Below are 27,487 nucleotides of genomic sequence, written 5' to 3'. Positions count from 1 at the left end.
AAACAACAATAATAAAAGTCTTTCTACTAACAAGTAGACCATTAAATATAGTTGAAGATTTAAATAGCTCTATTTGTCTTTCAATTCTATTCCACTGAGAATGGAAAATCAAAATATTGTGTTCTTCAGACACTTGAAATAACCCTTCTCTCTGTGGTTATGTCACCAACTTGATATAGAATAAGAATCATTCTTTCTAACTTGCTTTCCATTTTTGTATTTTCCATTTAAGTTTTTTCAATCTGTAAAACATTTGTTTCCAAAGTCAAAACTTTATAACCAGGCATATTCAAAGAGTCTAACTTTCATTACTACCCTCTCCACTGGATGCCCCCTACAATGTCAAATTTGAATGAAGATTGGCTATATATGGTAGATATACGTATGTGTGAATATTTGTATATAGTCATATCCACCCACCCCATGTACAAAAGTAATTATTATATATAATATTCTACATATTGTTTTGAAGGTTATTACATGCATATGTATAAAGATATCCCTTATTTCTTTTCATGATTATTTTATATTCCGTTGGGGGGAATTCCTTATTGATGGGCATTTGTTCAAATCTTTCTTTGTCTTTTAGACGTCTTTCCAAGTATCCTTAAATAGTATATTTTGCATGTATTTTCAAGATTATGCATAGATATTATATATGTAGTATAAATATATATCTTATGTGTAATAATTGATATTTGCATGTCATTTTTATAGACAACTACTTTACTAGATCTTTATTACTTAGTTTTCTCATTAATTTGGGGGTTCCTTAATACACAGTCATATCATCTGCAAACAGAGACTGTTTTACTTCTTCTTTTCTATTACTAAGCATCTAAATGTATTTTCTAACCTAATTGTATTGAGTAATACCTCTAATACATTATTTAAAAAGTCACAAATAGTGGGCACTATTGTTTCTGCATACTCATGTTACAAGAATTTCTATGGATGTCTGTATGACTAGGGTTTTGTTTTTTATTGAGAATGAAGATTATTTTTTCCATCAAAATTCATAAGAAAGTTTTTCACCCCTAATTCAATTTTTAGTGATAACTCTATCATTAAATATGTTTAATGTCTGCCTACTCAGCCATATGCTAATGTCTCTCTCTCTCTCTCTCTCTCTCTCTCTCTCTCTCTCTCTCTTGTCTGGAGCTTCATTTATCAGAAGAGTTTCATGAGGACACTTTGTTTTAGCCTAAATGTTTCTAAACGTATCTATGTCCTTATGTGGAAAGTTTGCCTGTATACAAAATCATTGGCTCACATTTTTTCTCAAGTATTTTTAAGCGATTACTCCACTTTTTTTAGCATGAAATGTTGTTGTCAAGAACTTGGATGGCAGTCTGGCTTTCTTTCTCTTACTAGTGACTTTTGTATGAATGCCTGCAGGTTTATTTTCTTCATAGACTTAAATTTCAGTAATGTTACTAAGCTATGTCTCTGTGTTGACCATATTAGGTCAGTTTTTTCAGGTACATGGTATATCTTTTGAATGCATAATTATTTGCTACATTTCTGTGATTTTATTCTTCAGGTGCCCACTTACATACAATAAGGACACCTTTTACCTGTACTTTGTATTTATGACTTTTTCTGAAATCCTTTTGTTCTTTTCCTTTACACTTTCTTCTTATATCCTTTATCCCTCTCACCATGCCATTCATTGAGTCTATTTGGTGTTAGAGCCTGTCTATTTCAGTCCATGTTTCTGAATATTTTTCCTTAAAATTCAAATTTATTTCTAAAAGTCTCAGTTCCTATTTTACTCTTTTCTGTTGCCTGATCATGTCATTTCTGAAAATTCTTTTTCTAAAATGTGCAAATCTTCAAAGCTTTGTAATTCATTCGGAAATATTAGTCCATAGCTCCCATCTACTTTGTAGAGAGCAGTTCCTCGAAGAGCTGAATTGTCAGAGCAGACCCAAATAAATCACAGATCTCATCCACACCGAGTTTTTACTAACGACTAGGAAAGGAATAAAACTAAAAATGGGCACAAATAAACACAGCGCCTCTTTCACTGGAAGGACTCGACCATTGGATGGAACTTCTAAAAGACCCTTTTTCTTCACTAAGATGCATTTTGATTTTTTGAGCTATAGACGATTGCTAACTATATATGTGAGAAACGTTCACTCAGAGGAAGCAGTTTTTATATTTTGTTAGACATGCATATAGAAAGCCTATGAGATTACCTTTCATTCTTTGGCAGCTATGTTTCATAAAATAAAAAATTCAAGGATTTTTTGTTTTGTTTTGTTTTGATTTTTACCATGAGCAATTTAGACAGATTGATATAACCAGTTAGATCCCAGACAAGTAAAAGCTAAAGGAGTTCACCAGCACCAAAACAGTATTATAAGAAATCTGAAAGGGACTTAAGAAAAATTATGAAAAATCAAATGGCAATAACTACATACCTATCAATAATTACTTTAAATGTAAATAGATTAAAAGCTTCAATCAAAAGCCATAGGGTGGCTGAATAGATAAGAAAACAAGAGCCATACATATGCTGCCTTCAAGAGAGCCACTTCAGATCAAAAGACACGCATAGACTACAAGTAACTGGACGGGAAACGATATTTCATGGAAATGGAAGTAGCAGTACTTGTATTAGACACAATAGACTTTAAAACAAGGTATAAGAGGAAGCAAAGAAGGACCCAGCAATTCCACTTCTGGGTATTTATCCAAAGAAACCCAAAACACTAATTGGTACGGACATATGCATCCCTATGTTTATTGCAGCATTATTTGCAGTAGCCAAGATATGAAAGCAACCTATGTGTCCATCGATAAACAAATGGCCAGATAAGAGGTGGCACATATACACAATGGAATATTGCTCAGCCATGGAAAGGAATGAAATCTTGCCATCTGTGTCAGCATGGGTGGACTAGGGAGTATTAGGCTGAGTGAAGTAGGTCAGACAGAGTAAGACAAATACATATGATTTCACTTATATGAGAAACCTAAAAACCAAATAAATAAACAAAGCAGAACAGAAACAAAATCACTACAGAGACCACTTTAATGGTTGCCGGATAGAAGGGGAGTTGGGGGGATGTTTGACAAATGGGAAGGGATTAAGAGGTGCAAATTGCCAGTCCTAAAAAAGTCATTAAAAGTCATGGGGATATAATGCTCAGCATAGGGAATTTAGTCAATAATATCGTAATAGCAATGTGTAGTGTCAGATAGGTACTAGACTTACAGGTGATGCCTTTGTAAGTTCTATAGATGTCTCATTGCTACAATGTGCACCTGAAACATGAAGTATTATATGTCAACCATAATTGAAATATTAAAAAAATTAAAAACATTTTTAGATAAGAACTTCCCTTATTATCTTTCTGATATTCAATCTCATTGAATGTTTACAAGTTCTAATTAATCAATATACAAAAACCAAATATGTCTTTACACTAGCAACAAATATAGAACATAAATAAATACATATGTAATTAAATATACTTTTATAATTATACATATGTTTTACAGTAGTAACAAAAACTATAATGTATTTTGGAATAAATTTAATAAAGAAATTTCAGGAGCTCTATAGAGACAATTAGAAACCTTTATTGAAAGACATTAAGAACATAAAACATTAAAAAGAAATCTATGCCATGTTTATGGCTGGGAAGATTCATTATTCAAAATATATCAATTCTCCACAAATTTATCTGTAAATTCAGTGCATTTCTAATAAAAATCTTGAGCTCATTATAAAATTTATATGGTAAAAATTCAAGTATAGCCAAATGATTCTCAAAACTAAAATTAAGGTAGGAAGACTGGGTAAAGAAACTATAGTAATTAAGTTATATGGGCATAAAGCTATTATAAATAAGACAATGTGGTCTTATTGGCCTAGAAATGAGCATATTGACTAATGACATAGAAAAGAGAGTTCAGGAACTGACATTTAGGAACAACTGACTTATGGTAGAGAGAGCACTGAGATTTCAAGGGAAAGGAAGAACCATTGCATGACTGGTCCTGAAACAACTGGTTATCTGTATAGAAAAAAATCTGACCCTACTTCCTAGCATGGGAAAAAATTAATTCCAGGTGAATTATGGACTTACTTGAGAGGCAAAGCTAAAACTTTTATAGGAAAACTAGAGGCCCGGTGCACAAAATCCGTGCAAGGGGCTTGGCCCTCGCAGCCCTGGCTGCCTTGGCCAGCCCAGCCCTCACGCAACCTCAGCCGGCCCTCACAGCCCCGGTTTCATCTGGAAGGTCATCTGGAAGGATGTCTGGAAGGTCGTTTGGCTGTTCGGTCTAATTAGCATAGAAGCTCTTTATTATATAGGATGTACCTCAGGGTCAGGAATTATGTCTTAAAACAAACACAAAAACTTAACTTTTTTCTCTCTAAAATTAAAAATGTTTATAAAGAAAATAAAAAGAAGGCAAGTTGCTGGAGAAGTGGCTATTTATTATGCTTTATAAAGTATATATATTTTATCAAAATTCTTTTGTATGAACCAAATATTATACTGAAAATACAGTAAGGAAAGAGAGAACAACTTAGCTCACAATGGCTTTCCCTTCACATCCATCATCAGCTAAGTCAGGAACCTGCATCACTTTGCGTTTTCTGAAATGTGAAATGAAAATACTTGTGGAGGGCTCTCACAGATGCATTTAGAGTTTGTATGTTCAGGGAAATGGAATTGAAATGTTTTAGTAAGAGTCATGGGCCCAATCCTTGAAATAGATGTTGGTTGAGTTTCTTGTAGTGTGTAATTACAACACAATAAGACTCAAAAGCATTTCAATAAAGTGTGGGTGGAAGAGGAACATGCTGCTTCAAGAGCTTCATTAGCTTTCTGCAGACTGGAGCTCTCCAGGTCGTTGGGAAGAACCCTGTTTACCTTGGTTCACAATCAGTTTGAACCATCATTGAGGCCTGGGGGTCAGAGTGCAGCATCAAGTCCTTGGGCATACGCTGGGCGCAGAAAGAAAGGATAAAAACATTTTTCTAAAAGCCAAGAAATGGGTTCAAATTTTGTTTATTAGTTGTTTCCAGAAGAATATGTTGTAGTGCCAATCACTGATGAAATGGTAGGATTATACTTCGATCCCTGCTTTAGTTTCTTAAAGATGTTTCTGGTAAATTGGAGCAATGGCATTTGCCCAGTGTAGTATTAGACTAAACATATAATTTCTACAGGTACTTACTGTGGCCTGAAGCCTTGGAAATATTTAGGGGAGAGAGAGGGAGGGAGGAGGAAGAGAGAGAGAGAGAGAGAGAGAGAGAGAGAGAGAGAGAGAGAGAGAGAGAGATATCTCATGAAAACAAATGAATAAGAAAACCAAAATCAAAACATTGCCCTTTATGGTAAGGGTGATGAGAAAGACACATTTATCCATAAAGAATACATAGGTAATCTCTTATTTCTTTCCTGAAAATGACAGTATGCATGATTCTGGTTGGAGTAGAACACATTCATGTGGCCCTCAGTGAATTTTTCTTAATTTTGATTTCAGTTTCTAATAAGCATTTCTAAGCTATTATTGCTTTTCCCTCTCTTAGATGGACTTGCTTTTAAAAAGCCTTAGAGTCAACACTTCTATAGTATAAAGGCAAGTCTTAAGGGATGATGAGAATTTGACAATATGTGTCATGCGTGGTTTATTACGCGCTACCCTGCACATTCTCACATTTATCCTTGGAACAGTTTTTTGAGGATATTAAAAATATTGTAATGCTCATATTTCCTCTGATAAAATAAAGTTTATTGCTGTTAAACCTTAAAAGACTTGCTTACAATCACAAAGGTAGTAAGTGGCAGGATTGAGACTCTGCACTCCAATTTCAATGCTTAATAATTCCATCCTTAATAAGTGATTATTATCAACATTTTCCTAGGCAGTAGGAACATAGGGAAAAATCAGATACAGACAGCCCTGTCTTCTGAGAGCATGTAATACATTGGAGGGGTACGGGGAGGACAGTTACATGAACATAAAGGCTTACTATGTCAATAAAAGTAGATTAAGCGACACATGCTTATGTGTAAGTGCTTATGGGTAGGGGTTGTAAGTGCTGTTTATGGGGACATACTTAGTGTAGACCTAATCTTAGAAGCAACAGTGGGGAATGGTGGATGGAGAAGCAGGAGGGATAACTACTGTGACAGATGAATGGTGTACTCCCAGAGCACAGGAAGAAGACAGAAGGAAGTGCAGTGGGATATTCATTCAGTGTATGAATCTGGTCCCAGGACTGGCACAGTGTACTCGACCATTGAACAGACTTGCAAGTTTAGATGTCAAGTGCCTTAGACCATACTTACAAGCACACAGTGAGAACCGAATAAATGTTAGCTCTCATTGTTATTTTATTATATTGTTGGAGCTGGTGGTGGGTAAGTTGCTATGAGATTTTGTTGGTGTTCATGAAAGAGTAACAGTATTTTAAGGAGTTTGCTCACCAAAAGTGGAGCTTAGTAATTCAAGGTAATGAATTATCCTTTTATTTACCTTCTTGTAGATGTTAGTAAGTCTACAAAATGTTGAAGTATTATTTTGGATACGTAGCCTTTTTGTACTTAAAAGTCATGGAGTCGCCCTAAGCAGTTTTGCTCAATGGATAGAGCGACAGCCTGCGGACTGAAAGGTCCCAGGTTCAATTCCAATCAAGGGCCTGTACCTTGGTTGAGGGCACATCCCCTGTAGGGAGTGTGCAGGAGGCAGCTGATCTCTCTCATCGATGTTTCTAACTCTTTATCCCTCTCCTTTTCTCTCTGTAAAAAAAAAATCAATAAAATGTATTTTTTTTAAAAAGTCACGGAGCCATTATGTTAGAGCTGAAATAGCATTTAAGACTTAGGGCAGTGACTTTGAAAATGTCTTCTGTGGGTCCTTCCAAGAAGGTGACGAAGCGTTTGTCTTGAAGGAAGGAAGGTGTGTGGGTCTTTGGGACACCCTCACAGTCCTTCCGAAGCAGATGCACTTTGTTCACATGTCACTTTACTTAATAAGAACCCCACTTCAAAAAGTACCATTGGTTTGGCCCAGCCTCCTTGTTTACAGATGGGAAAATGGAATTCCAGAAAGGTTCAGTGATTTGCCCGAGGTTGCACAGCTGTCTGCTGACAGAATGGGGCCAAGAAGACACGTCCTCTCTTTCTGGTGCACTGTCCTTTACTACCTATTGCTACACAATGTGAGATTACTGCCCTTTTCCGATATTAGCATAATCAAAAGAAACATTTAAAATTACACTTCTAGATCAGCACCTCATCAGTGGTTCTCAACCTTCTGGCCCTTTAAATACAGTTCCTCATGTTGTGACCCAACCATAAAATTATTTTCGTGCTACTTCATAACTGTAATGTTGCTACTGTTATGAATTGTAATGTAAATATCTGATATGCAGGATGGTCTTAAGCGACCCCTGTGAAAGGGTTGTTCGACCTCCAAAGGGGACAGGACCCACAGGTTGAGAACCGCTGACCTAAATACAAGAGCTACGGGAAAACACTGCCAATAATTCACCAGATACACATCCACTCCCCCCACCTCTTGGAAGCAGCTTTCAGTATCATCCGCCCATCTGCAAATAAATATGTTTGCTTTGTATCCATAGTTTTATTTGATGAAAACTTAGATTGAGAAGCATGCAATGAAGTTAGCAAACATTGTATGGACTCAAGGCAAAGACTGTCCATAATCAAAGAAAAGACCAAACAGAGTGAAGGATACAGAGCTCTAGAAGAGTGGTACACATTTCCGAAAGATGTACTCAATAAAACAGCACTGTTTCACACAAGACCTGCCATCTTCTGTTGGCTCTATTCTCAAGCCTTGTTTGTGAACTGGCTTCCAGGGAAAAGTGTCATTCTATAATGGCTGTGTTCCAACTTCAGCATGAAAAGCCTGGAGATTCTAAGAGGAAGGCAGTTCAGGTCACTTCTAATTTTCAACTCAAGTGTCTTGAATTTCTGGGCTCCATGCTATTGGTTTGTTGGTTTCCCTCACTGGATTTCAAAGCCGGAACACTCTTTGCTAGCCTTATACTAACCATTAAAATAACTACCTCATTCAATTTCTTATCCTATTTAGAAACACACACACACACACACACACACACACACACACACACACACACACACAAATGTCTCTTCTAAAAATGGAGTCCAGATGACCTCAAAATATATTGTCACTCAGGCCTCAGTTCAAGTGTCACCTTCTCAAGGACAAGCTAGCTGAAGTTGCCCTTCTACCGACTTGCCTGCTGATCACTGTTTTATTTCCTAAAAGCACTTACCACAGCCCAAGACGATCTTGTTCCTTGTTACTTGTCTGTTATCTGGCTTTATCACCAGGAGATTAGGACCTTGACTAACTTGCAAAGTGCTTGGGATCTAATAAAAGGCTGGTAAGTCCTAGGTCTTTAGCTTAGTTATTAGACTTCCAACACACTGTATGAATATACGTCAGTCCTCTCAAAGGATAGGAATGAATTAAGGTTTTATGCAAAAGGAAGAGGGAAATAAAGGCATTATGGGGTGTTTTTTTGGGGGGTGGGGAGCGGCATTTCAATGGCCTTGATTAATGATGGTTCATTTTGTTTTTGTACCATAAAACCAAATTTTGTGGTGCATTTTGTTCTGGACTTTGTGTGCATAAGAACTTCTGCAGTTGGAATGGCCAAGTTAAGAAATGTGAATTTTTTTTTCTTCCTGCTATAAAGACTTGAGGAAATACTCCCCCTGTGAGTCTGATCTTTAGAAAACACAAATCTTGATCACTCTTCCCTTAAATTTTCCTAGGAATTCTCTTCAAGCTGTAGTGGCTTCTTTGGATTGGGGATGAAGTCCACCTTCCAGATCACAGCCTTGGGGCCTTCTTTCTGCTGCTACCTCCTCAGGCCCCTTGTGCCTTGGTCAGCAAGGCCAGGGTTCCAGGATGTTGACCTTCTTTTACTTTCTCAGACTCATCAAGCAGTTTCTTGCTTCCAAAACCTACATTAGTCTTTATGCGTGGTAAGCTCTTTCCAGTCCCTGCTAATTCCTACTTCTTTAGATTTCAGATTAAATGCCACCTCTCCAAATTGGTCTTCTCTGATACTCATCTTCCCCCATATCTAAAAGAGTTTCCTTGATGTACTTTACTCTAAGACCTGTACTCTTCCTTCTTGACATTTGTTGTAATGAATAGTTTTACTTCATTTTATTGGTGTGTGTTTTTGTGTGTGATAATGTGTATTTAATGTCTGTCTAAACTGTATATCACAGGAGTCGATGTTTTGCTCATTGCTGTACTCCAAACACTTAACTCAGTGCTTGGAGAACAGTAGATTCTGACTTGGTAAATATTTACTGAGTGAATATTGGAATGAACAAATAAAATTGATCTTTGAGTTTCTAGTGTGTCTAGTACTGAGTCTGGCATATATAATTGACTCAAAACATAGTGTACAATGAAACTTGAGTTAAATAAATGAAGTGTTGATCATGTCTTTTACAGGGAAACAGTGATTATTTATTAAAAGTAGGAACCCAGCTCTCACATACAAACACAGCACTCTCTTTGTTTATTCGTCTTCATTCCAGTTAACGAAATCAGGTCATCTAAGTAGAATGGAGAAAAACTACTTAATTGCTTTGTGTGTATAATTCCAAAGCATCCAAGTGAAAAGCAAGTAACGGAGACATTCTTCCTTATGTCTTACATATTTGATGTATCTTAAAAGATCAATCAAATCTCCTTTTAGTTGGATATTTGAGTAGACACAACCATTAGATGATTTTCCTCTAGTGACTTACTTTAACTCTTCAACTATATACACTGTACAAGCAACCTCAAGTGGAACATTATCTATAGAAGTGCAGAATTCCATCTCCTTTGGCAAAGCCATTCAAACCCAGAAGTGTGTTTTACAGACTCTGACAGAAGTGTCTGTAATAACCAATTCTAACCTCCTTTTTCTTTATCTTTTTACCACTTTAGCACCCAAAAGTATATGAAAAGGGGTGCATGTTAAGGCTTGTTTCTATTTATTGTAAAATATCTCTTGGCTTAAAACTGTTCTGATTAGCAGCTATCTGATGTGAGAAAAGTAAAGAGCAAAAGAGTTCCTTAGAGTCTTAACTCCTATATGACAGGTAGCTTAATAAAGGTTATTGAACAGTAGATGACTAAGTGTTTGGCACTAATATCCAGACACAGCTTTCATGCAGGTCAATCTAACATTTCCTGTGTAATTCTTTTTGCACCAGCATGAACCAAGAGGGTCTAAATCCTCTGGGTGAGTAATAGGTGTATCAATTATCTATACTCTGTCGCTAGGATTGGAAGTAGGCTTACAATGACTTTTGCAAAGCTGAAGTCCACCGCTGGAGATGGAAGTAGAGAGAGACGAAGAGGGAATGAGAGTCCTCATGGCTTTGCATTGGGACATGACTTGGGGGCATCGGTAGGGCCTTCATTCTGGAAGGGGTTGAGTATGGACTTTAGTATGTGTGATGGCCTTATAACCTCTGGCATCCACTTCCACACTTTAGTGGTCAGCGAGTTAGTGCTTTAGCAAGGCAAGTCTCTGAAGAAGAATTTCATTTTCCTTGAGCTGAAAATACCCTGAGGATACTGCCTGAGGGAAGTGTTCTCTCTTTTCTTTGATTTCAATCCTATATGAAAAAATTCTTTTTAGCTTTTTTCTCCTTGCATTGGAATTCTATTTACTGGCCACTGATGTTGACTGGCTTCTCTTGGTTGAGTCCCTTATGTACCAAATGACAACAACAACAATAAAGCTACACGTGGATTGAAGCTGAGAAAAGCAGAGAACTGAAAACTTTCTCCCTGCAGTCACACTTCCCAACTTCTTCAGCAAGGTCTGCCTGACTTGGGATGTGTCTTCTGAGAATTTTACATTTCTAAAATGCTCTAAATTGCTCCAGGCATTTATTCCTCAGCCTCTCAGTGAAGATAGTACTGGCTTTCATTTCATAGCAGCTCTTCTCAAGGTAATGGACTAAAAGTTATTTCCACTTGAAATCCAATCCTTCAAAATGAATCCTACAATATGGTTTTTGTCTCCCTTTTGTCAGAATAACTCTAAGAAGATGATCTTCTGATCATATTCTTAAAATTTATCTGATTGGTTTTTATTTTATTCCATTTTCCAGGTCATTCTTATGCTCATTCAGGCACAGAGTTAAGTAATTGGTTCAAGGTCACAGAACTGGTAAATGGATGCATCAAGATTTGAACCCAGGCAGTTGGATGCCAAACTCTGAACTGCTTTTATCTCACGTAATCAGCTTTGAGATGCAACCATTGAAATTTTGCATTTTTCAAGATTTACTGGTATTGCCATTGTAAATGGTGATGATGTGTAGAACAGAAATTTGCCATTTAGTTTCAAATGTCAAAGAGTCGCATTTGCAAACCTCTTGATTATACAAATATTTATGGATCCACAGCATTGCAGAGTGTGTGCTGAGAGATTTTGTAGCAGCCAAAATACGGAAGTTTTTAAAATACAACTAAACCTGCCACTATTGATTTTAAACAGCATCCTAATTTGTAAACTTTTTTTTCTAACCATATTGTACTTTTCTCAGGACAGCTAAGTTAAATGTTGATCTCCTGGGCTGTTTGTTTGTTCCTGTCCATAAAGAGAGACTAAGGGGTAGCTTTCCATTTTGTAAGATTATTTTTGAAGATATATAAGGGCAGGTTTGATCTGCACACCCTCATTAGAGCTCTTTATTTCCCAGGTGGAGGAATAAGTACCTAAGGGCTTCTGATAAACAGGCTTTCATTTCTATAGAGAAGAAACTTTCAGGATATTGCATAAACAAATGCTCTTGCAAACCCTCCTCCCCCCTCCACACCCCTCCACTTCCCCCACCCCCATTGCTTAAGTGCAAATGAACTGTAGTTGAAGAGGACAAAGAGCAGAACAAGGTTTCCCCACTAGGGGATTCTAAGCTGCTCTGAACACCAGATGTAATTGGTGGAGGGCTTCATCCTTGCAGGCTGTCACGTCTCACAGTTGGAGTCCAAGGCTGGGCTGCTTGCTAAACTACTCCTGATATATGACTAAAGCTGTTCTCTCTTAAAAAATAAATCTTGTTCTTCCATACCCCATGTATTTCTCAGACTCTGGAGCACCTCGTGGATTTAGACCAATTTTTACATTACTTAGTCATGTTACCACCAGATTCTCAGTAGTCAACCCATGTCTGATGCTGTTGATTCATCTGTTCCATCTGAAATTGAGTTAATTCTCTGGTCTGAATGGCTCCCTGAGGTTAGGTTAGAATATTTTGGCAGCATTTCAACAAGGAAGCCCTGACCCCAAGGTGTAATGACCTCAGTGGACAGATGGTAAAGGGTTCCTCTGTGTTGGGCAGGTATCAAGTGACTGAACACCCAGCAAGGTCCACATGGATTTGTTCCTGATCTTAGGGTTCCTGGTCACCTGTTCACTGGCTCACATGGCAAGCCCTTTCACCTGTGACGCTGCTAATGAGGGACCTACAGATACCACGTCATCAGTCAGTCATTTCCATGTGGGCAGCATGTAGTGATTTACCAAAAAGATCATCAGGGTCAACAAAGAACATAGCACTTATTTATTATACCAAAAGTGTTTAGACCAAGGGAGTTTTTCCCATGGAAAGAATAGTGGATTTAGTCTTATGGAGACAACATAAAGTTCTTGTAGACTTTTAGAGAACCCTTAGAAACTAGGGACCTCAGTGGAATAAATATTCTCCCAGGTGCCCTCAAAGTTGAGACTCCCAGCAGCAAACATGAAGCACTTCGCTCTGCATGGAAGCAAGCCCCAGGTCCTCCTAGCACAGCGGTTCTCAACCTGTAGGTCGCGACCCCTTTGGCGGTCGAACGACCCTTTCACAGGGGTCACCTAAGACCATCCTGCATATCAGATATTTACATTACGATTCATAACAGTAGCAACATTACAGTTATGAAGTAGCAACGAAAATAATTTTATGGTTGGGTCACAACATGAGGAACTGTATTTAAAGGGCCAGAAGGTTGAGAACCACTGTAAATGTCTCAATGATTTATACTTAAGGTGTGTGCCCTCTGCGCCCTCTAAAGGACCCCCACCACCACCACACACACACAGAACCGTTAGGGATGCGCCATTCCCAGTCTATGGCTCCCAGTTTGTGCTGAAGAGCAAGCATTGTATTGTGGACAGGTATGATGGGGGAGAAATCACAGGCTATGCAGTGGGAAGAAGCCGAGAAGAATGCTCTCTTGCTGAAAGGGTTAAGAACAAGCTTCTCAGGAGAAAATGTGGGAGACTATTGAAAAGGGACCAGAAGAACAGAGAACAGTTAAGACTCCGCTCTCAGTTTCTGAGCTGAACTTTTGCTCACAGCAGGTGAGCGCAGCTCCCTCCCACACTGAGAGCTGCTCCCCTGCCGATGTGCAGTCTGTGAAGTAAACAGACGTTACACTGAGAAAGGAACATTTCTCTATTTTGGCTATTAGTTGTTATTTTTAAAGCTTTATCCTCCAAACCCTTTCCCCTCTCCTTGTTTATTTTTTCACTAGAAAGAAAATGTGCTTCTTTAAAAAAAAATCAACTACAGGACAAGAAAAACTCACTTCCAGTATTCTCTGTCTGATTAAGGCCAACTCACCTCTGGGTGTGACCATCTATCACCCCCTCTTGTGGAACATAGCATTTAACGTTTTCCTCCGCCTACTGGTATGTAGAACTTTCATACACCTGGATTTCCACCGTCAAAGCAAAATCTACCACAGCAATTGTTTTCTGGGTGCTTCAGGTAAAAAGGCCAACCTCTCCCTTGATATCTATGGATCGATTTATCAGTCCATAACTAATAGTTAAATATAGACCCTGCTGTGTGCCACATACCATTCTAAGCACTTTATATAAAATCCCATTTATCTTTATCTAAGAATATTCTAACAGTTGCTTCAATATTGATGTGGGTTAAACTTGGGGAGATTGACATTATTTGGAAGAAACTTTCTAGGCCTTTTCTGGGGAATGCATCCCGTTGTGTTGCATCTGTCTTTCTCCTTGTCTATTTTGTCTCTGTTCTGGGTCTTCATATTAACGAGGCCTATGCCTAATGCCTAGCTCAAAGCCTGGTGTTATGGGCCCTCAATCTGTCTTTTTGAATGACTTAAAGTGAAGCAAGACAAGAAGACAGAGAAAATCTTATTGGAATTCTTTCTTCTGGTGTAGGTGGTGTGGTTTGATGTAACAGTTTTGAGACCTAATTCCCTTATTTGGAAAGTGGAAATAATAATACCAACCTTAGGGGGCAGCTGTAAGAAGTAAATAAATTTTATCAAAAGTACTAGCATATGTCAAGTCAGCTCGTTAAAGATGGTTTATTCCATAAAGGTGTTAAGAAAACTAACTAGCTGCCTGGGAAAAATAGTAAGTTGAATCCCTGCCTCACATCTTACATCAAAGTTAGTATCAAATGATAGCTATCTATAGATGTGTCCAAAGACGTAAGCATAAGGGTAATCATTGCAGGAGCTGTTTGTAATGGCAAAATACTAGGAATTAAACTAAATGTCTACCAATAAAAATGTGGTTAAAGAAATCACAGCTTTTTTTTTTCCAGTGAAAAACTATGCAATTTTTAAAAACAGTTGAGGAAGAACTTCAAGATATTTTAATTGAAAACAAAATAAAAAAAGATACTGGGCAATGTGTTTAGTGTTTATGTTTTAAATTTGTATATATTTCATAAATATATCTTTGCATATGCATAGACTATTTTAACTTCTTCCTGTCCTTCTTGATTACATGCCCCAAATTGAGCCTATGAACAAAAAAAATGAATGAGTTCCTTTCTCATATATCATTTCATTTAATTTCTGCAACAAGTGCATACAAATGATACTAAGATAGTAATTTATTTTTAAAATATTAAATGTGATGAATTACATGTTATGTTATGAATGTTAAATTCTTGAGGCCAAGGCTCTGTTGCATAGGGAAAAGCCTAAACTTCCTATAATGATGTAGGACCTTCTTCTTCACCTGACCATTTCCTTCTTTCTCACATTAATCTATCTCTTTCTAGCACACTGCTCAATATTCTTTCATTTGTTCCTCCTTTCCACATTTAGGGCCTTCTTCCAGTGATGTTTTCAGTGAAATCCTACATTCTCTTAAAGTGTTACCTCAAATGCCACCTACTAAGCAAATTCTCACCTGTCATCCTCAACAACATCAATAATTATAAGTCTGTTATACTTGATTATGTTATTTCAAGGCCATGAACATATTGAAACTGGAGGCCCTGTTTTTTGTTTGTTTATTGTTTTTAATTATTGATTTCACAGAAGAAGGGAGAGGGAGATAGAAACATCAATGATGAGAGAGAATCATTGATCAGCTGCCTCCTACATGCCCCCCACTGGGGATCGAGCCCACAACCTGGGCATGTGCCTTGACCGGAATCGAACTGTGACATCCTGGTTCACAGGTCGATGCTCAACCACTGAACCACACTGGCCGGGGTGGAGGCCCTGTTTTTATTCCCATAACTACCACAATATCTAGAATATAGGAACAGATAAAAAATATTAGAAAAATCATTTACCTCAATCTTAATAGTTTTTTATGACCTATAGGTTGAAGAATGCTATAATTAACATGCATATTTGGGGAATGAATATTTGAAATGAAAATGGTTTATTCGTGGGAAATCTTTTTGCCTTGCTTCCTAGAATTCAAATGAATGTTCATGCTCCATAAACAAAATGGCTACAGTTTTTTGATACAGATTTGGAGCCAGCAGATTTTTATGAATGTGAACCTTATCATACCTTCTGGAACTTCTATGTTCTTTAATACTTTTTTCCCTGCATTTTCATAGGAACCAGGGAAAATGTGTAGAGGGCATGGTGGAGATCTTTGACATGTTGCTGGCTACATCATCTCGGTTTCGTATGATGAATCTCCAGGGAGAGGAGTTTGTGTGCCTCAAATCCATCATTTTGCTCAATTCTGGTGAGTAGATAACATGTGAGATTTTAATTCTCGGTTACTGACAGACATATGTATTTTCAACCAGATGCAAGCTACCTGCTACAAAGGCATAATCATAAATTGAAGGGAACCACTGACAGACATTTAAAACAATCTATTGGCATTGTTGACTACTTACGGAGGTGGAACCTCACTGTTTCAATATGATGAATAAAAACAAATTGAATTGAATGAAAAAGGCATGGAATTAAATGGCCTTTTTGTTGAAATAGTTGTATCTTTTGGTAGATATTAGGGGTGTTTTTATTCAAGTGATTCATGTATAGACATATGGCTATTGACCAGTAGTTAAAGTTACACTGTTTAAAAAATGGTGACCAATTCCAAGTTCCAGATTGTAAGGAAAGAAGCTTATTTGAGACAGACTATATTTTTGGTCAAAACTGATTAGCTGAAACATATAACTGGCTCAGAGATAGGAAATCCTGGTCCTAAGACCGAGGCAGGTGGAATGCAGTAAACTGGACCAGCTGAAAGGGAGTTTTTCATTGGTCTTTGGTATCTAATTCAACTGTCCCCTCCTATTTATTCATTGGAGAGAGCTCAGCTGAGAACACATCTTTTTTTTTTTTGTAGTGAGGTTGGCTGTATTATAAAAAGTCATTTCAGGTCACCAGATGGAAATCATGGCTCAGCTTGAACTAACACCCTGACTCCTCCCACCCCCTCAGTATTTGGCCCTAAGCACTAGATCTCCAGTCTGTGGGACCTGAAACTCAACAATTGGGTGTCAGCTGCAGTGTAGATGCCCTTAATCTGGACCTTTACCCCTAATCCGTGGCCCTCCTTCATGCCTCAGGCCTCATTCTTACATAGAAATCATAGGTATTTTAAAGCCCTGGCCTGATTTAGATCTCCTTCCTTACACCAGTAGGTCCTATCTCAAATTTCCCAGTAACTGAACAAACAGTCTGTATTGATCACGGGTAGAGAATCAGCACATCTTTCTTTTTTCAGATGTTTTGTCTCTTCCTGATGATTGGCGGTCCCTTCCCACCCCCCACCCCCCTAACAATTTTCCACTTCTCTTCCCCACCAATGCTAGTAACCAAATCACTTAACGGTCATCATAGTAATCATTCTCACTTATCAACAGATAAATGGAAATCTATACTATTACACTAGACAATGACAGGATTACAGAATGAAGTTACATAAAAAATAATGTGATCTATACTAAGGCAGTGATTAGGACTCCATTCAAGTTTCTGGTTCCACTCACATGCATTGTGCTTTTCATTTTAGTCATTTGTCCTGGACATTGCAGGGTCCAGACCCCTCAATGGCTGTTTAGTGGATGAGTGTTCTGGGAGCAGTGCCACTCGGCTGCCCGGTGCCAGGTCCTGAACCTGCTCCTTCTTCGGTGGAGGGCTGGCACATGCAGGCAATCTGCTAACTTCAGGGAAAGCTGGCCTGTTGGTGCTGGGACATTTCCCCCACTGTTACCAGGAAATAATACCCGAGACAGGAAGTGAAACTGGTGAGCTGTATAATCAACGCAGTAGATGCTGTGGCCTTGGTAACCAAAAGTGTTTCCTTCGATCCATATAGCTTTTTCCTACATTATCGTTCTGTTCCTATGATTGGGTGTGTGTGTTTTTTAAATTTAATATTATGTTTAAAAAGGCAAGACTTTTGCCATCAAAATTTTGGATTTGTAGACCCATGTTTTTTAAGTCCCAGAGGGGAAAAAGATATCTTTCAGCCCTCGTAAGAAAGTCTTTTATTAAGACTAGCACCAGAGCCTGGCTGGTGTGGCTCAGTGGTTGAGCATCGACCTGTGCAGGAGGTCACAAGTTCAATTCAAAGTCAGGGCACATGCTCAGGTTGCGGGCTTGATTCCCAGTAGGGGATGTGCAGGAGCCAGTGGATCAATGTTCCTTTCTCGTCGATGCTTCTATCTCTTCTCCCTTTCCCTTCCTCTCTCTCTAAAATCAATAAAAACATATTTAAGAAAAAAAGACTAGCACCAGAATCTCAAGCCAGGATTTCCCACTGCAGAATTGCAGAATTTGGACCTCCATCTTACACTCCCCCCCCCACACACACACACACACAGGAGTTCAACGTTCCTACTGGATTCTCCTTCTTTCTCAGGATCTGCTGTGAGCTTCCCCTGCACTTGAAGGGTTGGCACACCATTTTGGAATGCAAGGCATTGCATACTGACAGAGTTGAACAGCTGTCTTTTTTGTGAGATAGCAGGGTGACAGCTGGCTCGAGAGCAGTAACAAAACAGAGGCTGTCGCTCAACCTGGAAAAAGCGAGATCACTTTTTCCACTCGCAAAGCGAGCTGTGTTTCCGAAAAGCAGAGCTGCTGCTGGGCATAGCTCCTAGTGTCGCATATTGTTCCTGAGAAATAGAATAAAGAGGACAGGACTTGGAAACAGAATCATATATGGTGCTAGATCCTTTTTCAGAGTGAAAAAAGCAATCGGTCAGATGGAGGTGACCATCATCACCTCCCAAGAGACATACAGAGCGGCTCCAACTCCAGGACTGTCTGACAGAAGCCGAGCTGGAGACGGTTCAGGAAACCTAAGTTAGAAGGTTTTTGTGATCCCTGGGAAACCAGACCTCAGTGAATGAAGGAACCTTGGGCTTTGTGTGGACATCCTGTCACCCAAGTCTGAGGAGGTTGTGTTATGTTGGCCTTGACTTTGGGGCAGAGGCACTAGGGAGTTGAAAGGTGGTTGTGAGGACCTGCTAGGAATGTTTTTCTGGAAGTCTTGAGAGGGTCTCCCAAATGCCAAAATCTCCAAGAGAAGCCCTTTATGCAGCTGTTAGGGAGCAGGATCATCATGATTTCTGCCTCATTTAGAACAGTTATTACTTGGCTTGAGAAGGCCTAGAATCTTCCATAGGTCAAAATCTGTTTGTTTTCTACTCCCCACCAAAGGGCAGAGGCATTCCTTGTTGATTCGAAGGTGCTGTAGCAAAGTCAGTGCCAGCTTCAAGGCACTCTAAGAACCAGCTGGACAGAGCTCAAGAGGAGGGCAAATGAGAACAGAGCAGATGAGCACAACACAGAAGGCTGAGAGGGAGGATGGGGAGCTGGAGCTATAGAGGGGGTGGGGCAAAGGTTCTTCACTTGCTCACGGTATTCCTTCTACACAATGTGACTTCAGTTCCTCTTTATAATTCCAACTAGAGGCCCGGTGCACAGATTTGTGCACTGGTGGGGTCGCTCAGCCTGGCCTGTGCCCTCTCACAATCCGGAACCCCTCGGGGAATGTCAGAGAGCCGGTTTCAGCCCGATCCCCGCAGGCCAGGCAGAGGGATCCCACTGGTGCACCACCAGGGCCAGGGAGAGACCGTGGGAGGGCTCCAGGGCATGTCCAGCCTGTCTTGCTCAGTCCTGATCATCTGGACCCCAGCAGCAAGTTAACCTACTGGTCTGCCCCCTGGTGGTCAGTGCATGTCATAGCAACTGGTTGAATGGTCAAACAAAGGGTCAGACACTTAGCATATTAGGCTTTTATTATATAGGACATTTCTGATCCTTCTCAGATCTCATCTTATTCGGGAAATCTACTACCCACATTCAGAATGAGCTTTTCTTCTCTAGACTATTGTTCTCACAGTCAGGACCACACAATCTAGCATTTGGTCAGTTGGTTGTCTGATTTCATTCATTTATTTAATAATTCATCATTTACTGAATTCCTACTACAAACTTTATGTCAAATATATGAAAATGTATGACAATTTTTTTTGTTTTGTTTTGTTTTTTTACTTCAACCTGGATTGGTTCTTTATGCACAGATGTCCTAATTTCCCTATAAGCCACGAATCTCTTTTTCTGTATTCCTCACAGCTTTTAGCCTGTGAACGGTCAACAAGTATCCCACCATTCATTCACTTAATAGATGCTCATGTGCTAGACATGACCAGGAGCACCTGGCAAGTCCCCACGTTCCCAGGCTGTATCTACCGTTGTAAAACCTATCCTTTTCAGCGTACTGTAGATCTAGGCAACATCAAACTAATTACTGGTAAAACAATGGCCATCTCCCTGGGTTATTGTGAGCTAATGGAAATTACGTAGACTGTCTAATGTAGTTCATGGAACACAGCAGACCCTCAATCAAGGACAGCTATCATCATCACTCTTGAGAACCTCTGGCTTAAATGGAGTCAGTTCATGCCTTTTTTCAGTATAATTAAGTGCTTTTAGTTTAAAGGCTTCCTGCTGGGCTTAACAACTGTGCGGGGACTCCAGGGTAATACTAACAATACAGATTGCCACTGTTCCGAGACTTTGTTATTGTGCATTTAATTATGTGGAGAGAAATTTTATCGCAAGACTTACCTCCTGGATGATAATTGATTGTTATTTGAACCTTCATATTGGCTGAACTCAAGGAAAACTGAGGTGAGCCTCTTGCTACCACCAGGCACTCAATTGGCTGCCTCTTCTCCCCCCATAGATGATCCTCATAAACCCCTGGGAATCCACTCCCGTTCAGAACAAAACTCTTTCAGTGAGTGTTTTTCATGACTCAGAAAAAGTCACAGGTCAAAGCTTAATAAGTATAAATCCATACTCTCCAGTCAATGGTTTGGCCTTCAAATTGAATTGAATACTTACATCTACCCCTTTTCTGAACCCCTTTCTGACCAGAATTCTTTATATTTCCCAGTAATTCGAAGATTCTCATACCCTTCATTCTCTGGTAACTTTATCCAACTGGCTCCCTGGAGAGCCTGCGGGCCTCCTGATTCAGCATCTCTGGTATCTAGCCGATCCACTCTCCTCTCCTGACTCACAGATCATCCCCAGATACCTGGAGGTCTTCTCTGTGCCTGCTGGACCCCCATGTTCCCTTCAGCAGGTGCATCTGTTGCTCCTGTAATGTCTCATGCTATAGAAATGTTGTACTCTTCATTACCTGTTCATCCCAAGATGATCTACAGATATTTCTCTTTCAGTTGATGAAGTAATAAAGAGGAGTAGGAGCCAAAAGTCATAGAGTGAAAAGTCAAAGGAAAAGAGAATCCCAGAAAGAATGATGGCAACATCTCTAAAATGTATACCCTGGTGTTCATGAGAGGAAAGGGGGATATGGAATGGTGAACAGGAGCATATACATTCAACGTCAACATACAAACAGCACCAGCTGCTGTCTCATCTAGTTCTGTTCCTATGCTTCTATGGCATATCTTGTCATCTCGGTGGCTTGCCAAAACACAGGATGCTGGAGGGGATGACATTGTTTGCTTTATGTGTGCACTGGAGGCCCCACTCTGGTCCGGGAAGCATTTATTTCATGAAAAGTTATAACAAACTTTTATCACGATGGATGTTTCCTTTCTTCAGAGCTGAATTCCTTGTACTCTTATTTATTAGACAACTAGAGGTCCGGTGCACGAAATTCGTGCACGGTGTGTGTGTGTGTGTGTGGGGGGGGTGTCTGTCTCTGTCAGCCCGGCCTGCACCCTCTCCAATCTGGGACATCTCTCTCGCAATCCGGGACTGCTGCCTCCTAACCGCTTGCCTGCCTGCCTACCCGATCGCCCCTAACTGCCTCTGCCTGCCGGCCTCATGCCCCTAACTGCTCCCCTACCAGCCTGATCGCCCCTAACTGCCCTCCCCTGCTGGCCTGATTGCCCCTAACTGCCTCTGCCTTGGCCCCCGCCACCATGGCTTTGTCAGGAAGGACATCTGGAAGATTTCTGGTCTAGTTAGCATATTACTCTTTTATTAGTATATATTATTTAGAGCATTTATATTTTTAAGTTTAGAAATAAGATAATGATTCGGAGTCCATATATTTAGATACAAGATCATTTTGAAAACATATTGACTGTAAACAGTCAGGATCATTCATTCTCAGCGGTGAAAGGTCTCTGGCAGGAGCAGACCTTGGACATTGCAAATAGGCACATTGACAGGTGTGCCCATTGTTGTCACAGTGAAGGAGACTTCATTGCTTTAATCTCTTGAGTTCTTTATGATGCAAGCTTCCTCTCCAGGGAGCCTGCTTATTGCTATTATTTTGAGATAAATGGCACTTCATGGTTATTAAGTGATTCATTGTCTTCTCTCTGGCTGACTGGGTTCTGTAGGCGGTCACTCAACTGTAGGAATCTTTCCCTGCTACTAACTTCTGGGCAACCTGGAACACACCTCATGGGCTCCCTTAATTTCCTGAAAACTGGTTGTGGCATGGACTCTGTCATCAGGCAGGCAGCTGTGCCACTCACCTATGGTTGGGGGGCGGGGAAGTGATGTATTCTGATAAGCTGTGTTCCTGAGCCTCAGGTGGAAAATGGAAATAACGATGCCAACTCATGGAATCGTTGTGACTATTGAGAGAAAGGCCATATAGTATCTGGCACATAATAGATGCTTTATTCATGCTCTTGACATACAAAACCCTCCCTGGCTTTTGACTTTATGAAAAAAATTGCTATGTCCTTCTTAGCAGATAATACAGCCCTGCCTGGAAATTCTAAGGGGGGATGTCACTCCTCACTTTGGGGGATGAGAAATTGCATTTTCACAACAAAGACATCCTTCTTATAAATGGAGTAGTCTTGGGCCCCAGATGGGGACAGTGGTTCCTGTATCTTGTCAGAGTTTCTAAGAAACTGGTAAATCAACCAAGTGCCTGTAGTCTGGGGAAGGCTTGGGAGTCCTAATGTGAATTCCTGGGAGAGGGCAAAGGTAGCAGCCACTTGGAAACTACAAATTCTTCCCACATTCGGGATATTAGAAACAGTTGTTAGTTCTTGTTGAGACGCCCCAGGGGGAGAAACAGATTTTTGTGCTTTTGTGCTTTCAAGAGCACTGAACAAGGAGGAAGCCTATGTCCTTGATTCAATGGCTATGTTGAGCCGCTTTCTCTAAGGCCCAGAAATCATGTCAATAGGCATCCTTAAGTCTGAATAATGTATGGACCCCTTTAGAAAGGAAAAGCTGCCAGGCTCCCCCAATGCTGACTTAATATGTTCTCTGTATTATAATGCTGCTTAAATATGAATAACCATGTTTATTATGCAAATGAATAATGCAATATAATCTCCAATTTTATAACGCTTATATAAACACAAAACAAACTCACAAATTAAATACCAAAAAATAAAAGGCAAAGTGATAGTGTGTTGGCAGAAGCTGAGTTGCTGATAGCACCAGGCCTGGTCCGCTGTTCTACCAGGAGCTCAAGGGATGACTCAGTTCTCCCACCCCTTGCCTGTGTTCAGAACAATCATGAAAACTTTGCTTGCACAACACACGGTGACGTCATCTGGCTTTGGCAAGGGCACATCATTTATGTGTTTCATTTGCTTCTGTTCTATGCTTATTTATCTGAGATACTTAAAATACAACCATTATATTCTAAGGCAGTCATAAGCAATGTGTTACGTAGGAAACAAGGGCCATATGAGTTACCGAGATGGGTGTGTCTCAGTATTCCACACATTTCAATCAGCTGGGGGGTCTTTGAAAAGAAAATCCCCCTGTGGGGACTATCTTCAGAGATTCTGATGTAATTGGCTCAGAGCAGGGCTTGAATGTCAGTATTTGTTTAAAGCTCCCACCAAAACTCAAATCTCATCCGGATTGAGAACCATGATTCAACGGATCCAGTACATTCTGATCTTAATGTCTTTTAAAAAATATATATATATAGATAGATTTTTTACAGAGAGGAAGGGAGAGGGAGAGAGTTAGAAACATTGATGAAAGAGAAACATCGATCAACTGCCTCCTGCACACCCCCCACTGGGGATGTGCCCGCAACCAAGGTACATGCCCTTGACCGGAATTAAACCTGGGACCTTTCAGTCTGCAGGCCGATGCTCTATCCACTGAGCCAAACCAGTTAGGGCATGATCTTAATGTCTTAATGATATTTTACGGATATCATTAAAAGCACATTTTATAATTCTAAAAAACAATTTAAAGACATTTGAGAATCTTTTTAACTTTCAGGAGTCTGTGGAACCTAGTTTGGACACGACTGTGTAGGTGATGAAATATCAGCTAAATTAAATAGTCCTCTAGTACATTATGAAACGAAGCATTCTGCAAACTGCGGGAACATCTGCTCATGCTCAGAACTGTGCTTGGCGCTGGAGGCACACGGATGAATAAGATCCGCTTGCTCTGTCACACACTGGGTTGGGCAGGGGACATAGGCAATGAACTGTTTCAATGTCATGAGATAAGGGCTGATAAACGTGTGCACAGGCGTGACAATATGTCCTTGTATGGGGACTGGTGCATGAGCTGAGTCTTGAGGGTGAGTGGGAACTAGCTGGAGTCAGAAAACAGGTCAGGGAGAAAGTTCTGGCTTCATTACCAAACTAACAGGGTCTCATCAAGCCACTGGACCCTTTCCACCAGTTTCCTCAAATGGAAATCATAATTCTAAATAGTCCTGTCAACTGGATAGGTTTTTTATGATATAATAAGGCAACTTAAAAACATAAGCTAATATTACATTTCCATTACAGTATGTTCTTTTTTTTAAGGGAAAATATTTAGCGGTCTAATATTCTACCAAGTTGCTGGTGTCAAGATCTCCCTGTTCCAATAAAAAGACCAGAACTCCGCTCAGGCCCTATATTTGGACGGGCCTTAGGTGCCCTTCCTCTGCCCTCGAGCCCGGCATCCTAAACTGTCATTTAAAAGTGTGTTGACACTTGAACCAAAGAAAGCCAGAGGAAAACAACAACAGAATACCAGCAATTTCTTGAGCTCAGACGTGAACAAAAATACTGTTTTTTAATGGGTTTTTCTTTCTCCACAAGATACTCACTGGACAAGTAAAAGAGTATGTATGGTTTCCTGAAACATTTAAAGGGAACATCAAAATGGCCTGTGAAGTTCTGAGTCCAAAACAAACACGCCTGAACTTGGTTGCAAGACCTACCTTTGGGCCTGGCCTCTCGCTTGCGGCCCGGTGGCCCTGTCCCACTGCTCTTGGATTGAAAGAAAGATGGGCAAACAAACATCTTCCTGTCCCTGTCCATGCCAGGGTGTCCTTGAGACTGCATCAGCTCCAGCACTTTCCCCCAGAGGGCGCACGTGACTTTTTATGCTGCAGTAGATTGAGGCTGCCTCAGCCTTGCTTTCTTGACTTTTTACTTGCCATCTACTTTCTTAGATTTTTTCTTCTGGCAGATGAGAAAGACAGTAATACTCCACTGAACCGAGTGACATTCATGGCCTTTTAAGCTACTATTTGTTAGCTTAACTACCATTTGGTAAGGATTTGCTGCTCTCCAGGCACTGTGGTAAGTGCTGGGAATGTGAAGTTGCCTTTAAGGCCTTATCTGTGACTGGGAGACAGTAGCAGTTCCTGTTGTGGGTTAGTGAAGTGAGGCACATGGGCTTCCCCTGGGAGCCCAGGGGCTGCTCCATCCAGGTCACCCAGGGGTCATGCCAATAGTGATAATATTAGGAGTGATCAGGAAGGCAAGCGCCCTCCTCAAGGACTTCATGGTCTGAAGATAAACATAGATACAAAAAGGAAGTTATTCTTTTAACAAATGAAGCTGTGATTTCAAACAGCAATTTAGGTCATCTACGAATACAAAATATATTATTAAAGAAATGAGCAACAACCCAAAGTTAACCAGCCATGTGGACATTTTGATGTATCTTACTGCAATACAGTATGAGAGTTAAGGGCAAGGGCCTCTAGTTCCAAGTTCAAATCTTCTTTCGGCTACTTTTGAGTTGTGTGACTTTGGCTGAGTTGCTTAAACCCTTTGTGATCTATTTCCTGGTCCATGAAATGGAGAATGTAGCAATGCCTACCTGTTAAACGAGCTAGCTCTTACAACAATGCCTGCTTAGACCTACACTGGATTCATGTTAGGTACTGCTTCCTTTTCCCTCCCATGCTGTGTGTGCATGTATTCATATTTATATTTATGCATTTAAATTAAGGTGATACACACATACCTTCTTTAAAAATAAGATTTTAACTGGCTGCAGAATTATTCTTGAGGGTATAACATCTTGTATATAACAAATCTGACATTGTCAAACACAAGCAATTTTTAAATTTATTATTAGAAATGCTTGGTTTGCATTCTTTTAGGTCTGTTGCTCACTTATGATATTACTTTGGATATGTTTCTAGATTTTCTGGGTGAAAGGGTGAAATATCTTTAAAGCTCTTGCTACATATTACTTACTGCTCCAGGAAGTTCTACCCGGTTACACTTTCACATGCATGCAACCTTATCAGGCCGAGTGGAAGGCCGAGGAGGGAGGTGCTGCTGGCAAGTCTGAGAGAGCAGAGAGCTTCTTCTCCCGCCCCCACCCCCACCCCCTCCCCCACCCAGGCTCTCCGCTGCAGACGATCCAAGGCCAGGAATTTCTACACAAGCCACATTATAAACATCATATTATCAACATCCCAAGCTCACCTTTTTGAAGCAGATTATCACCTGAGAATTTTATTTTATTATATTAATTTTACTTTTTCAGAATTGTACAGACACTGTGTTGGTGAACTTCTCTGATTCCAAGCAGTCAGGGTGCTCAAAGGGTTGGCATTTTGTGACTTTATGTCTTACCTTCTGCCTTTAGGCCCTTTGCCACTGATTTTTTTAAAGTGATATTTACAAAAAGGAAGACGAGAGGTTGAATAGGCTGGAGGTGCACCTTCCTTTAAAAGCTCGCCTAGGGAAGGACACCTGGCTCCTCCGATGGTTTCCTTTGCTCTGGGTTCTGGGGCTTTTGTGTGGATGGACACCCTCTTTCCCAGTCAATCACGAGCTAGGAAGAAGCAGCTTACCCTGTGACCCCGACACCGCTCCATCCTGGCTCTTGTCCAGTGACCAAGGGGCTCCTGGTTCAAAGAGTGCCCTGTTTGGTGCCACGGAGGCCCCCAGGGCCAAGTGCAGCCTAGTCTCCAGATCCCCCCTCCCCCGATGGGGAGCAGACAGACATGGGCTTCGTGGTCCAGCTCGGAGCAGCCATCAGCTCCGGGGCGGGCTGAGCATGACCTCAGGAGGGGCCGAGCAGGAGCCATTTGTTTATTCTTTGAAATTGGCATCAACAACAGTGATGAGTGACACCCGGAGTGTAAAGTTCATTTTCACCCTGACAGGTGAGGCCTCTGCCCTTTCTCTTGGCACCGCAAGTGCTACTCTTTGAGTGAGACAGCAAACTTCACCTTCACAGAGAGCCTAGCCCTCAACACCTTCTAGTAAATAACACTTTGCTTCCTTCCCATCCAACCTGCAGGTCCTGTGGGGACACTGTCGTGTCAGTCTTTGGAGCTGATGTTTTGTACTTAGAGGGGTCGCTCCTTATTCCTTGAAATACCCATTCACTAACTGCATTTCCCCCAACAGTGCAGGCATTGACAAGCTTGTGACATGATAGGAATGTAAGGGATTTCGACTTGGTGTTTTTAATAACATTTTCCTTGACCAACTTACGAAGGCATACATGCCCA

At 40.3% G+C, this 27,487-nt stretch overlaps 1 protein-coding gene across 1 annotated transcript in view; it reads left to right on the top strand.

Annotated features, from left to right (window-relative positions):
* ESR1 (estrogen receptor 1) overlaps nucleotides 1-27,487 on the top strand; it is a 203,794-nt gene that overhangs the window by 158,847 nt on the left and 17,460 nt on the right. Inside the window, exon 6 of the mRNA XM_006102212.3 lies at nucleotides 15,888-16,021. Within this exon, the coding sequence (XP_006102274.2) occupies nucleotides 15,888-16,021 (134 nt within the window). The remainder of the gene's footprint in view (nucleotides 1-15,887; nucleotides 16,022-27,487) is intronic.

This window comes from Myotis lucifugus, unplaced genomic scaffold, assembly GCF_000147115.1.
Source record: "Myotis lucifugus unplaced genomic scaffold, Myoluc2.0 scaffold_405, whole genome shotgun sequence".
NCBI classification, from domain to species: Eukaryota; Metazoa; Chordata; class Mammalia; order Chiroptera; family Vespertilionidae; genus Myotis; species Myotis lucifugus.
This window is presented reverse-complemented; position numbering and strand designations above follow the sequence as displayed.